The sequence below is a fragment of the Papaver somniferum genome, chromosome 11 (assembly GCF_003573695.1).
Source record: "Papaver somniferum cultivar HN1 chromosome 11, ASM357369v1, whole genome shotgun sequence".
NCBI classification, from domain to species: Eukaryota; Viridiplantae; Streptophyta; class Magnoliopsida; order Ranunculales; family Papaveraceae; genus Papaver; species Papaver somniferum.
The window spans coordinates 76,579,103-76,594,722 of NC_039368.1; the positions used below are offsets into that span (position 1 = coordinate 76,579,103).

At 34.6% G+C, this 15,620-nt stretch overlaps 1 protein-coding gene across 2 annotated transcripts; it reads right to left on the minus strand.

Annotated features, from left to right (window-relative positions):
- Positions 1–5,555: 5,555 nt before the first annotated feature.
- LOC113321995 (F-box/kelch-repeat protein At5g60570-like) lies at positions 5,556–8,020 on the minus strand. 2 transcript variants are annotated; one of them, XM_026569991.1, is made up of 3 exons: positions 7,327–8,020; positions 5,969–7,215; positions 5,556–5,858 (listed from the first exon to the last, which is right to left on the minus strand). In XM_026569991.1, exon 2 carries the CDS (start codon positions 7,110–7,112, stop codon positions 6,018–6,020), a length of 1,095 nt encoding a protein of 364 aa, XP_026425776.1. In that variant the 5' UTR covers positions 7,113–7,215; positions 7,327–8,020; the 3' UTR covers positions 5,556–5,858; positions 5,969–6,017. The 2 variants fall into 2 exon arrangements, with proteins under 2 accessions (XP_026425776.1, XP_026425775.1); XM_026569990.1 differs by having other exon boundaries at positions 5,556–7,215.
- Positions 8,021–15,620: the final 7,600 nt, after the last annotated feature.

A 15,620-nucleotide genomic window follows, 5' to 3' on the forward strand; every position in this document is an offset into this window, starting at 1 on the left:
GTATCAAAATCAGTTTTGTGAAACCTACATATAGGATTTGTCAAAATTCTTTCTTAAAGTTTTGGGAAATAATTTTAGGGTTCGTCAAAATTATGTTTAATTCACTAGAATTCAGGTTGTTTTAAGAATAGGGTTTAGCTTGATTTTCATTTTTTTTCCAGTTTCGTATGTTAATTAGGGTTTCTAATTGTTTTTTACTGTAAATTGTTTTGATTATGATGGTTGTCGTGATGAAGCAGTATTGGTGGCTGATACTGGTGGTGATGTCATGGCTTGTTGTGAATTTGCAGGTGTTTCGGTGAGTTTAGAAGCGCTAGAAATTTCAATGTTACACCAAGATGAGAATGGCACAATAGGTGTTCGATAAAAGTCCTAAATGGTTTTTTCTTCACCTCTTCAAGCTCAGTTTCTACCAGTTGAGCCTGTGTACAAGGTGGTTTGTGCTTGGTTAATGTCATAGGAGCTGCAGGGAGTTGTTGTAGGCTCTTGAGATGAAGCAAGAGAAAATGACTGCGATGGTTGGTGATGAATTGCCATGGAACTGAAGTGTTGCTACAAAGTTCCATGGGTATTTGGTGACTTAGATGAATGCTAGGACAGGTGACATGACAGTGTTGATGCTGGAGAGTTTTACTGGTGGATGTTGCAGGTAACCCAAGAACAAGGAGGAATCGGTGATGGATTACGGATGGGTATGATGCTGTTGAACTGGACATGGCGAGATTGCAAGAGAGATGAGTAACAGATGTGCTGGTAATGAAATTGAATTGGCACTGGAAATGGTATGAGGAGATGTATGTTTATGAGGTGAAATGGTGCAGCTGGTATTGTTGCCGCTGCAGTTTGGTGGTAGTTCTGATGTGTTCGCAGGCAGAGATTGCTGGAAATGAAGAAAGGAGGTTAAAAGGAGGTTAAGCTGTCCGTGGTCCTGGTGAAGCTGAGTATGCCAGATTACAGGGTGATGGCTGGAGTAAATGGAGTTGAGATGTTTAAGCAGAGATAGAGTTGTGACTAAAGTGAAGAAAGGGCAAGAGAAGCTGAGGGTGTATATGTCTTTTACTAAGCTGGATAAATGCCACCTATGCACTAACTGATGGCAACAGTTTTTTTGGATGGAAAAGGTCAAACGTGTGGCATTAAATAAACTCTGAAAAAAACGGTGGCATTTTCTGAAACTGCAAATTGGAAGTGTGGTACTTTATTAAAATCCCCTAAAAACAACTAAGCTCACCTCTCCTACATTGTATTGTATTGTGCTACTGTTTCTCTCTCACACGCGTCATTAACTTTTCTATATACTTTTCTATTTCTTTTTATTTTGCTGCAACAAAGAAGACCACTTAATTAGTATATATATAGGGTTATTATCTTAGTTAGTAATCAATAATATATTATCTTACTGCCATTATCTTGTCATCTAACTTCAAATTCAACTCATCTTCATATATAAAAACACTACTTCAATTCAATTCTAGTTACAGATCATTACAGCGTTAATTTGTCATGTATTAAACAATTTAGCAGTATTGGGTTCTTCACAACATGAGACTCATTTTTATCTAGTACCATCAATATCATCAAGAGGTCCGTTCCTCCTCGTGGTGGTGGTGCTGTTGTTTTTGAAACCTAATATATAAGTACTGTTATTTATTTTCCAACTTGGGATATAAGCCAAGCTTATTCAAACTGATTTGAATTTGACAATGACAATGCATCTACGAGGGAAAAAAACACTGAGTGAATTATAAGAGAAAAAATAAAGTGTATATGCGAATAAGATAGTATATACAAATTACTTAAAGAGTGTTGGATTTCCAAAATTTCCAAATTCGAGGGTAAAGGTTTTAGTTGTTAATAACAGGAATGTTTTAGAGTCAAGAGAATTAATTAGTAGTAGTAGTATGTTTTTAACTTATAAGGTAGAGTTAAACAAGACATTTTAGCTAATTGCATTGTAACTTGAAGCTGGAATTTTCTAAAACTCTAAAGTATGTTTTAAACTTAGCCTTAACCATGAGCAAAACCAATAAGTATGGGCTAAACATTTTTACTATTCTTCTTTTTCTTCTAGTCATACTCATGGACTCATATAACAGTTATGGGCAGCATGATTAATTAATTCCTCCTGAACACCTAGCTACTAATCCTATCTGTTCATTGTGTTCAACACCATTTTAACATAAACTTGGAAGAATAAACAAAGAATGATCAGACCAGCGTGCTTATATTACATAGTATGTTATTATAGTAATGAAACCCTAAAAGTGAGAAGGAGAGACAGAGAGGAAAAGAAAGGAAGAGAAAGGGAAGGAAAGATAGAAAAAATGGTAAGAGTTTTAACGCTTAGAGACTTGGAAGGAACAAGTGTGGGAATCCATGTGTCAGAGAAGTTAACAGCAGCAACAGCATTAAGTTTGTAAAAAAAAATTAAAGCAAAATATGTTTGTTTGGATTGGAGTCTTTTGCTGCTTCAGATTCTGTGCTATATTTTTTTTTTATATATCTTGTTGTTTACTGCTGTAATCTATTTCTTGTTTCTCCTCTCTGCTTCCCTAGCTAGAAACCAGCTACTGTTACCAATTCTTCTCTACTTTCCACATCATGATTCTGATTCATGACTCTTTTCTTTTATCATCTTTTTCTCACTCCGTACATACGCTCTTGGCATGGTAGGAGCACCTAATTAACAAAAAGAACGTATAAGATGCAAGCACTATGGCATGCCAAGAGCATCCACATGCATGTCATGATTGAGTCAATTGCCCCCTGGGTTCTTTGATCTCAAATCATGTCTTTTTGGCCTCCCATAGGTAACTAGTGAGCCGTGTGGTTGTAATATTGAGCATCTTGATATACCTGTTGATCCAAAGTGAAAGAAACAAACCAAGAGTAAGCAAATCTGCAGAGTATTATCCTGACCGTACCCCAAAATGCCATCATAGAATTATTTCATTCAAAGATATCCCACAAACCAATGGGAAAACATGCCTTCTGTGGTTTGATGGATGGGACATCTAAGGTTAAATCAGCATTCCGGATGGTTTCAAGTTACCAAGGATCAAACCGGGAGTACCTGTCAGAGAAAATCATTTTGCTAGGTAAAAAAATATGGTTTGACTAGTCAAACTAAAACTTAGAAGGTGAATTTAGGCATTCATCGACCAATCAACCCTGTATATGACTTTCATGGATAAACTTTAATAACTTTGCTATTCTAGTTTGATGGGTTGAATTGGCGCAACTCGTCCAAGGTATAGTGCTTTCCGTTATTTAAGTAAATGGAAATAGGGAAATCTTATAGTGCGTCCATGTAAAGTTTTGTTTACAGACTATCCGGACCGGAATATATCGAGCTGTGTGCTGTTTGAATTTTGAATTGCCTATGGCATGCATACACTGGTAAACTCATGAAATGTAGGAAAAGGAGACCGGTTCAATATTATATGACCACCGTACACCCTTGGAGAGTGCTGGTCATTCGGCATCATTACTTTTGACCCCCTGACTTTGGGTCGCAGACTCACAGATCGATGCTCAACCTCCGTCTAATGGAGGAGACATGAACTGTAAAAGCACAATACAAATGCAAACGTAAAAAGTGTGCATCCCGTTGGCGTAAGGGAATTTAGCTAAAGATATTGTGTATTCCATCGGCCTAGCTAGTTTGCATACCAGCAGTTTAACACATACCAAAATGAGTAGTTTGTCTATAACAACTAACGGTCTGCAATCTGCATGGGAAGATTGACAATCTGTAATTAAAAAGTCAGAATGTATTGGACTTGAAGATGCCTATGAAACATCGAGAAATTTTTAAGAGAATCGAAGATGCTTATGTAACAGCATAAAAAAATTTACGGAGGTATATTTTGCTGAATGAATAATGACGTTCTCACTTACATTTTCTTCAGGGTGGACATTTTATATACTCATATACACAGTTCGCATGTGAAAACTGAGAGATATAACAAAAATCTATGTATCCAGCCTTTTCTTGCACCAGGTTCCAACTCATGCATCAATTTTTACTACTTGGAAGTTGGAAATAAGACGCCTAATAATCCAATAAAAACCCTGAAACGTACCAGTGGTCCTTGTTGCTGGCTTCTCCATCATTCATAACTCCCCATCTTTGCATATATAATCATGTTTGTGTTCTTCGAGTAGTAGCTGCCTAGCCTATATAGCTAGCTAGCTCATCATGAGGACCACTATCTATGTACTTACTCTGTCAGGAGCGATAATAACAGGTTATACTTGCATCATTGATATGATTTTGGAATTTGGATTCCATTTCCATGGCAGCAAACTAAACAAGCTAGTAGTCATTGAATCATGATTTCTCTGAGGGACAATGGCTACTTTGGCTTTTCCGTATCAAGACCGTGATGATGAAGTGGTGGAGAACAAAAAACTGGGATTTCGAATTCAAAAAGGGGAGAAGTGATTAATGAATCCAAGCCCAACGGCTACTCACTTCCTGACCGTTTGATCTAACAAAATCCCTACCCGTTGGATTATTCTCATCACCCAGACTAGTCAGATCACAACTAGTCACGTGACTTACCTTCTAGTTGCAGTTAGACAGTTATAACAGAAGTCAACGGTTAGTCTAGTCAACTACTGTTTGACCAAGATACTCTTGTTGAGGTTGTTAAAGAAGAGTGTGTCATAAAACAGAAGGGAAATGAAATGAATAACAGATAACTGTTTCTGATCATAAGAACGACCAAGTTGGTTAAATGTGGGACCCATTCACATGAATCCTCCATCAATTCCCATGCCTTAGTTTCTGAAAACCCAATCCTGAGCAGATCAGGTTTTAAGAAGATGTAATAGTGATGTGATTACATACAGGAAATAAAGAAGAAGGAAAAAGGTAACCTGCATTAGATTATTTTCTATCAGTCATAATTAGAGTGATAATGCAAGCATTCTTGACACTTACCAACTGGGTGAACTTTACATTCCAACTACTTGCAAATGGGATTCTTTAACAGGTGCATTGCCCTAAAGCTCTACAAGGATCCCTAATTTGCAGGAAGTCTAGTGCAAAAAAAAAAAAAAATTGTCACCGACTGAATTCTTTAACGCATCTCTGTTGATGCATAGGCCCCCCTAACCTTGTATTGTTTAGTTCTGAAATTTGAGTTTAAAGAACTGAATCTTGAGCTTGAGGAGTAAGTGGAAGATCAACAACACAGAACATATAAACTATACAAGCTACACAAAGTTAGGAAGGTAATCATCACCGAGATTTAGTCGTAAGCATCTGATTACGTAAGTTGTAGATAACTTTTAAAGATAATAGGCTACTATAACCTCTAAATGGATCAGTTGATCTCGCGAGACATTGAAAATTATGCAGGTTGGATTAGATGGTTTTAGTGTACGAACCTAGATGGATTGGTTGCTATCTAGAATCTTACCCAAAAACTTACGCATTTTAGAGGTTTTCAAGGTACACAAGTTTTTGTATATAAGAAAGATGTATTGCTTAATTTGCAGTAACGTACAAAAGCTTAGAAATTACGTCAGCAGTTAGATATAGAGAATGAAATGAAAGATGCAGATGGATATCAAATCCCATGAACTCACAATAGCATTGGATGTACTTCAAATTACAAATACCAGCACAACCCATGCGACAACAGTAACTAAGAAAAATCAAATCACTAAAACAAAAGAAGAAGTTTTCATTCCTCTTGTACAGAGTTTATTTGTAGAAGATCAGATTTGTAATTGGGAAGATTAAAGTTAAGAACTTTACCGAATATCCTTTAATCAGAATTGTCTATTAGAAATCCTTGAGAGTCTGCCGAATCAGGCAAGTAAGCCACCATATCTCAACTCAGAGACTGTTCAGAGAAAATAAGTTCTCATATTAAGAAAAGACCGACGGAAGTATTACTAAACCTGATTCATCAGATTAGCCAAAAAAGAAAACCCTACAGGATTGGTTAAATACCAGATTGTTATTTCTTCAACATCCATCTTTCACGCGAAGAATGAAGCACTCAACAACCCATGACAGCACAATTATAGACAAACCCTAAATTTTGCCTCACATCAAGAACCTTCCACTCTATTTCTCCATCCACCAAACCTGAATTTGGAGACCATGAATGGAGCACAATTACCTTGCGGCCATTATGCCCGCCTACAACCACCAATTGATTTCCACACGCTCTGAAAGCCAATCCCCAGCCGTTCGAAGAGTCAGCCCTCACTGGTAACCTTCCTAACACGTTCCAACAGTTCTTCTCCTTGTCGTACTTCTTCACCATATTAGTAAGGGACTCAGCCGCATAGAGTTGATTATCCACAACAGCGACAAGAGGAGGTGCCTGAGCTGCCCTACTAACACTTGGGTACATTCCCTCGATTTTTTTCCATTGTTTAGTCTGTAAGTTATACTCTTCCCCACAGGCCAATGGGATAATTGTAGTAGTCATCACACCATTCACATTTTGTCTTTCGCAACTCATACCACCGATCACATAGAACTTTCCATCCATGAAAACCCCGGAGCATAATTTACGAGGACAGTTCATCTTAGGCAAAATCTCCCATTTACCTGATTGCGAATCATAGAGCTCAGCAGAATCCAAAAAAATCCCACTCCTGTCACTGCCTCCAGCAACAATGGTGATTGAACCGAAGCTACCAGAACCAAATAAGCAACGAGGATGATTCATACTTTGGCACTTGGCCCATTCTCGAGTGATCAAACTATATTTCCATATGGCAAAATCAAATACCTCACGTCCAAACACCAGTAGCTCAGTACCCACAGCTAAGGATTCTTTATCAGTATTCTTGAAACATACATCACAAGGGATCTCAGGCAATGTCATCCACTTCTTTGTAGTGGGATCAAAAGCTTCCCATTCCTTCAAATCACAGACAAGATACATCCAGTGTTCGGCAATTCCCATCTTTTTCCTCAGTCCATAGAGGTAACCAGTGTTTACCAACGAATTGAACCTCTTGCTAACAGAAATAAGAGAAGCATAATCTGATCGGCGAACGTAAGCAAGGCAATTCAGAGAAATGTCATCATGAAGACCAGGGAGAAGAGAACCATCATAATCTCCTCCCTTAAACCTCATCTTTTAAATAAGTATAGCTAATTACAAATTAAGTAACTCCTCTCTTCTTCTTTTAAACAATTACAAGATTATCAACGAAGAGCAATTGAACAATTTCTTCTACCTATAAACAATAACAACAATAATCATCGTATTAACATATTTTCAATACTAAAATCAAGCACCAATAACAACATCACAAATTCAAACAAAAATCAATGATATAATTGCTCACCATGTTCTTTAATTCTCGCTCCGAAAAGCTGAAGTTTTGATCTTTGTTTGGCATGATATCTTCAAAAAATATTCCCACTTTGAACAATTTAATACATTATATACTTAGATTCACGAGATACATATGTACAATTTTCAACCAATTTTCACGAGAAAACTCCAGTTAACTATAAATTCAAACCCTACAAAGAGATTATTTGATCGACATCTATCAGATCAAAAAAAAAAAACTTAAAGAAAAATCAAATAAGATCTGAAACCAGGATCCTGAATTGCTTTCACAACCAAAATTACATTATTTATAGAGTGAAATCTGATGAAGTCAAAGAAATTAATGTAAAAAAATCAGACATTAATACAAAAAATTAATCAAAAATCGAAGATACTTTCTTTGATTTGTTCTAGTCAAAATTAACATTAAATACAAAATAAAAACGTAAAATTAAATCTCAATCACAAAAGAACGCCAAATCAAAGGAAAAAAAAACAAACCAGAATGAATCTGAGAAAACCGAGATCTTACGCAGAGATTGGAAATTGGGTGAGGATATGGTAAGGAAGAAGGAAGAACGGTTTAGTTGTTGTTGTTGGTGGTGGTGGTGATATGTATTGTTAGGGTTTGGAATTGAGAAGTGATTGATTGAAAGAAGAAAGAAGAAGGAGAAGAATCACCATATGCCACTTTCTCTATTTTATTATTTATTTATTTTTTATATTTTTATGTGAGTGAAATGAGAAAAATGATATAAGTAGTGAAAAACAGAAAATAACTACGTTCTCTTTATTACTACACAAGTATACTGTAATACTGTACTTACTACAGTATAATATACTCTTACAAAAGTACCAAGAGTCATGTTTACCGAATTTCTTTCATACTTATCTTTCTAAGCCTTCGCTTGAGTCATCAGTAAACTTTTTCATGGGGAAAAAGTTTTGCTAGTACGCTTCTCATCGAGTAACATCACAATTAACCATTTAAAATACGAGCGGACTGTCCATACGATGATACTTACATAAACATTTATTGAATAAAAAACTTGCTAGATTTAATTAGATTATTGAATATTGTTCATATTCTTACACGATTGGATGTGATGATACTTGTAAACACATTTGTCAAATGAAAAACTTGTCTGAATTAATTAGATTAATTGAATATTGGCATACCAAAATTCGAAGAATTGATCGGGTGAAAAGCAATTTATGGGGTTTTTCAGATTTGATTGAATTTACAACATCAAATTAATAATATTGGTGAAAATTATACAGTAGAAACTCTTTTAATTAATACTCGATTATTTAATAAACTCTCTTAAATAATATTTTTTGATAGTCCCAAGTCGGGGACAACGTGCCAAATTAATAATTCGCTAGACCCCATATGAAATATAAATTAATAATGCATTACATATATATTCAATGCATTAAGGATTTACGAAAACTTTTTGAAAAATGATTTAATTGTCTTCTGTTTTTTGCTAAAATCAATATTGCATTGAATTTCATCTCTAATTTTTCTTATCATTGCAAGAATTTTTTGCGTTGTTTTCTCATAGCTCAGCAAGAAATTAGTCAATGTGATTGCCACTTTCATAGCCTCGTTTCGTGAAGGGGGCTCTATTGTAGAACTTTCATCATCTTCTTCCACATCTTTATCAGTTCCGATAGCGCTCTCGATTATTTCTTCATCGGAAAACAACTATGTAATTTCATTTCCTTCCGGATAATTTAGGACATCTTCGGCATTCATTGAATTGCGATCTTCGGCATTCATTGAATTGCGATAGCTCAACTTTTCCATCAAATTTTGCAAGTCTTGAGTGATTTCACCGTATGTATGTTCATCCAAATTGTCTAAACTTGTGTTATCGGTTGATCGAAGTTTGCAATGACAAAAGCAGTTTACAAGTGTACTTGTACGAACATCGATATATAGTCCATGCTGAAATTGCAAGATTCATTGCACCTAACACATTTATTTATTTTTTCATTTGAACCCCTAATTCATAGCCTTCCAAAAGACCTCTATAAAATCAACGATGATAAGATCAACAGGTTGAAAGCTCGTATAATCCTGTGTCACAAGGTTGAATTTTTGAAGTTGTGTTTGGTAGTAAAAAAATAAAAAGATCAACATGTTTGAAGTTGTGTTCGGTTAATTAATATCTCGCTTAATTAATAAATTTTGATGGTCCCGACAACATTAATTTATAGAGTTTCTACTGTATTTGTTGGATATTGAAGTTTATTTGCTCGGATCCTTGGTTTCCGTCGGCTAAATTTTCTCAATGAGATGTTATATATTTTCATCATTGGATAGAAAAACCTTAGTTATCTAATGAATTGGCTACCATTCATTGTGGTTGAAACTTATAAATTGTAAATTGATATAGAAAAGTTTAGATACCATTGTACACTAATTGTTCTTAGTATGGAATAAAAACCAAAAGTCGGTTTCAAAGCTGGTATTAGGATTATTCATCTTGTTTATAACCGATGTTATGTATTTATTTATTTTATGTAGGTTTTCATTTTCTTCTTCATTAATAGCATGTCAAAATTGCATAGATTCCAATTACATCAAATAACAAAAACACAACAAAACCAACAGAAATGTAAGGATACAAATTGTTAAGATTGCTTGATTTTTACGGAAGAAAAGATGCAATCTGGTCTCTGAGAAGAAGGTTGTTAAACATGACAACATTGTCAGGAAAATACTCCGTGACTAGATATACCAGCATCAATGATGCAGTAGGTACGAAGCAAATTGAATGCTTAGCAGTCGAGGAAGCAATCAACTGGTCCATCTTTGTGGGACACAGAAGGGTAATCTTCGATAAATACTTAGATAACAAATTCAATGGAAAAGCCTACCATGTATCTTGGAATCATGAAGGCATTGTTGAAGACGCTGGATTTTCTCTAATGTCCTTAGAATTATGCACATGTTATTTCAAAGTATGCTCATCATAATAAGCTAATTCTACTTGGTTTGACGATCACCCATAATTAACTTATGAGTATGGATAATGATACTTAACCAATTTAATAAAATTTATTTTTTACATCAACATTTATTTTCTGTAAAGGTACGAGATTGATTCTGATGAGAAAAGGAAAATGAATTACAAAAATCGACCAAGTACGATACTGATAAAACCGATTCATCCAAGATGAAGATGTTTCTATTAAGATTTACTAACCATTTAATAGAATGTCTAGATGGAAAACTAGTGATACAGTGGATGTTGAACATATTGAGCTAGAACTTTTGGTCCACAAAATCTGATATTTTACTTAAAAAACCACGTAACCAAGAACCAGTAATTTTAAAGTAAATGAGAATCACCAAAAAAAAAGTACTGGGAAACATTAATACATAGGTAAGGCGCACCATTAAATTGTATGCAAATAAAAAAATGAAACCATGAATCACCGCTGTCCTATTTTTCTAGAATGTTGATTTAGAGATTTGTAGTTTTCTCATGGAGGCTTGAAAATTTGCAAGGGATTGTTTTTTAATTTGTTCGCAAATGCATTTGTTCATGAATATGTGAACCAAAATAATTAGTCGGTGACAGTTTCTCTAAGATTTTGTAATCCAATCCTTGCATAAAAGTTAACAAAGATGAATTAGATTAGATAGGTTGATCAGTTTTACGGTTTTCAAGTAAAGTTAAGTTTTGCTAGAAGCTATACAAGTCTTTCAATCCATAACGATTATTCTAATGGTGAAGCTATATCATTAGTTTCAGTTTTGAAGGCGAAATCCATAAAGTCTGGATAATGTATACACGTGTTAAACTAGGTTTCTACTGTTGTTTGATTAGCTAGACAACGTATTTCATTCATACTCTGGTTTTTGTAATCTTAGTCTAGTATATTTCTCGTTCAGAAAGATTTTATCTTGAAATATACGTTTTTTTTATATTTAGGAAATTTAGTTTATCTTTAGTACGATTTGTTGCTTTCGAATGAAGTTTTATTTTTAATTTTGATATTTTTTCTCTTATTTTCTTGGAGGTGAGGTCTTACCCCTCCTTTATGTTCTTTTTTATTTACTTTAATTTGCAAATCCCTAGAAAAATTTTCGTCTAAAAAATAAAAACAGAATTTTGAAAACAAACTAAAGATCTTGAATCCAAAAGGAATCATGAGTTCAAATCTACTACATTGAGCATATCAGAATTTTTCGGAACTTAGTTGGTGTTTTTTCCAAAATTTAGAAACGTTTAAAGTGGGAGAAGCGAATATTGACCTTTAGTGTTTCCATATAACAAAATTGTTATAAATTTTCTTAATTGTTTAACTACACAACAAACAATGAGATAAAATGTAAATATTTAGAGATAACATCATTTATGGTGACCCAAAATATATCTAATTAACAAAACTGCATCGTGACCGATGTATATGTTTGGTGAGTTACTCTTTGTTAAGGAACCCAAAATAAATAAAACCGTAGTTTAGAGTCATCCTTGATTTGTAACCCAAAACCTGTCTTATCATCTGAATTTTGCCTCATGAGTTATATAACTCGAGAATTTGCATCATATTCCAAAAAGTTTCCATTGTGACAAATTTGAAGCGCATCCAAAATTAATGTCATTACCAAATTTTATCAAGGGACGTATACAATGCATAACTCAAAACCTACCTCATAACAATACTTAAAATCAGTCTCGTAGCTTGCAAGTTTCTTCGTGGGGAAAAAATGCCTCATGACCCAAAAATTGCATAACCGCCCAAAATATATAATTTTGACCCAAAAACGGTTATTGAGTCATCATAGTAGAAAAAAGTTCATTTTGTCTTAAAAATATATCATTCTTACCCAAAATTTACCATACTACCTAAAATACCAATGATTCTAAATTCTAGATTTTGAGTATGCGATCCAGAATAACTTAACGTCAGCTCGCGACATAAATTTTCTTAGTATCCCAAAACGTACTTTGTACACGACAAATAATAATATATCTGAAAAGTTATATTCTAGTCCTAAGTTTGTCATGTAACTGAATTTTCACTACAAATTAACCCTTATATAACAATATTTCTGGGAACCATGTAATACATGACCGGCTACCACATCTCATTCTGAAAATAAAGTGTTGAATAAACAAATCAAAATTATTATTATTGGACTAATTATGTATGATTGGTTTGAAATTTAAAAGGAAGCCAAAATTCAGGTAATAGAAACGAGGGAAGATAATTAAACGAGGACTTGAGCTTTGAAGGAAGCAGTATTGTGGGAAAAAGCACTAGTTGGAGATGATATCTGATTAATAAAAAACCAAAGCACAATCAACGAATAGCAAATACAAACCATTTTACAAGGTCTTTTACATTCAAATGAAGTTAATTTAATTTTCTCAAAGGGAAGTGCAAACCAGGTGGTTGGTTCGTTAATCAATTTTAAAAGCTTCCCATTTTAGGTTTTGGTTTTAAAAAAATCACATACCCAAAAGCTGCCTAGAGACCAGTATATTTGATTCTTGATCCTAGTCTAAAAATTTCCTTGTGGGAGGAAAAACGCCCGCTAACCTAAAAAAAACATAATTGTGTAACTACACAAAAAGTGTGCTACTTTGGTTGAATCATTGTCATCGAGTCATAGTGGAAAAATCTGCACTACCACTGAAGAAATATATCGTTTAGTCCTTAAATCTGCCAACGTACCAAAATTGTTCTACAACTCTAAAGTTTATATTATGAGTTAGCGACTGGGAATGATTCACTGTAACATATGATCCAAATTTGTAATATGGCTCAAAATCTGCATAGAAATTTGTGATGAAATTAGTAGTGTTTTTATGTTTTGGGGCGGACTTGTTAGTGCCTTTCTCTAGTGACTATGTGTTGTAATAATTGGAGGTCGAGGCATGTGGATATCTTGTGTAGGAATGTACGTTATATCTCCCCTGTATTGTTTCCTTGCCATCTGTTTCAGGTACTAATGAAACATAACTTATCTTTCTCTCAATTATTATTTTTTTTCCCATTAAATATTCTAGATCTAGGAAATTTGTCCAGAATTATGGGCTAATTTGAAAACCTCTTACTGATCTGTTACAAAAAAAAAAAAAAAAAAAAAAAACTTCCAATGGAGACGTTCAACACAAGAAGCCTTTGAGATCCTCAAGAAGACCATGACCACTACACCAGTACTTACTCTTCCTGACATCAACAAAACTTTTGAATAATCTATTGATGCTTGTAATACTGGAGTTGGTGTTGTTCCCATGCAAGAGAGAAAACCTATTGTTTATTTCAGCAAGGGAATGAGAGCAAGGTTTTTATTTTACTCCCTTATTAGAAGGACGTGATGAGTGTGGTGATGGCTGTCACTAAATGGAGGTCATACCTGATGGGTAATAAATTCATTATCTTCACATATCATCAAAGCATTAAGTATTTCATGGAGCAAAGCATTCACACTATGTTGCAGCAAAAATGGTTATCCAAGATTTCTGCGGTACTACTATAAGTTGTAATATAATAAAGGAACTGACAACAAGTCTCGCGTATCCAAGTGGAAGATTCATAATCTTGTCATGGGGTGTCAGTGGTTCGACATACATGGATGAAAGAAGTATAAGAGAGCTATAAAGGGGATATATTAGGTTAAGAGTTGATTTTCAAATTTCTATCACAAGTTGAAGTTACTTTAGGGTACATTTATGAGAAGGGAATCACAAGATTGAAAGGTGGAATTTACATTGGAGAACAGGAAAATACGAGACAGAAGATTATCACTTTCATACATTCTTCATCTCTGAGAGGACACTTTAGTATACAAGCAATCTACCACAAGGCTAAACCGTATTTCCATTGGGTACGGATGCATCCTCAAATTGCTAAGTTTGTACAAGAATATGATATTTTACAACAACATAAGGGAGAATCATCCTTGCCAGTAGGTTTCTTACAACCATTGTCTATCCCTAAAAATCATGGAAACATACAAGAACAAACTTCATTACTGGGTTACCCAAGTCAGAAGGTGGAAAAGTGATACTTGTTGTGATGGACACGTTCGCTATGTACAACCATTTTTTAGCCTTTAGTTATCCTTACTCTGGAACGTAAATTCCCAAGGTATACATTGACACCATTTTCAAGTTGCGTAGGTTACTCAAGAGTGTAATCCTTGATATGGAGAGTGTAATACCTAGCAATTTCTGGCAAGCTCTTTTTAGTATGCTGGGAACTACTACATTTGAGTAAAGCATATCATCCATAAATATGATGGTCATACTAAGAGGGTTAATGCATATTTGGAAATCTATTTTAGGTGTATGACAAGTTTTAAACTAGCTAACTAGGTCTCTTTGTTGGATTTAGCTGATTGGTAGTTCAATACTTGTTACAATTCCAGTCTGAAGCACTTTATTTCTATCCTCCTCAACAGTTTGGAGTAGAATCTCCTTATGAAGGTACAAATTTTATTGCTGAAAAATATTTCCAATAGAGACAAGTTATCTCAAATACTCAAGGGTATGTTAGAAGAAGCTCGGCACATAGTAAAGCAACAAGAAGACAAAAAGCACAAGGAGAGATCTTTTGAAGTGGGAGATTGGGTATACTCGAGATTGTATCCATACATATAATCATCAGTTCAGTTGAGAAAGGATTTTAGGTCATACCAAATAATATCCAGGAAAAAGTAGACTACAAGCTGCAACTACCGCCAGGTTTAGAGGTTCAATTTATCTTTCATGTTTCTAAGCTAAATCTAAGCTTTGGAAGGGAATGGTACCTAAAATCACTCTTCCATCATTGAACAATGGCAAGGAGATGAAGGCCCACGGTAGATACTAGATACAAGGCTAGTAATGAAAAATAACCAAAACGTAGCTACATTTTGGTTGTTTGGAGAATATTTCTACCAAGGATGCTGCCTGGGAAGACAAAGAATTAATTTTCTAAGTTGATCCTTGAGTTCACGGATCTTTAATTCTTCATAAATAGTGGGTATTTGTGATGAGAGTAGTAATTATAGGTACGGGCAGCCTTTTATCTAGTGACAATATGTTGTAATAATTGTAGGTACGGGCATATGAATAACTCGTGTGAGAGTGTACGTTATGTCTCTTTTATATTTTTTATTGTCGTCTGTTCAGGTAGTAATTAAGTAGAACTTATCTTCTCTCTCAATTACTTTTTCTCTTCTCATCCCATATTTTAGGTCTGGAATTGTACATACTATAGGCATCTTTGTGGGTGTTGATCACTATATAAATTGTCATATCCAGTGGAGGAACCAGTTTCCGATTTGGGGTG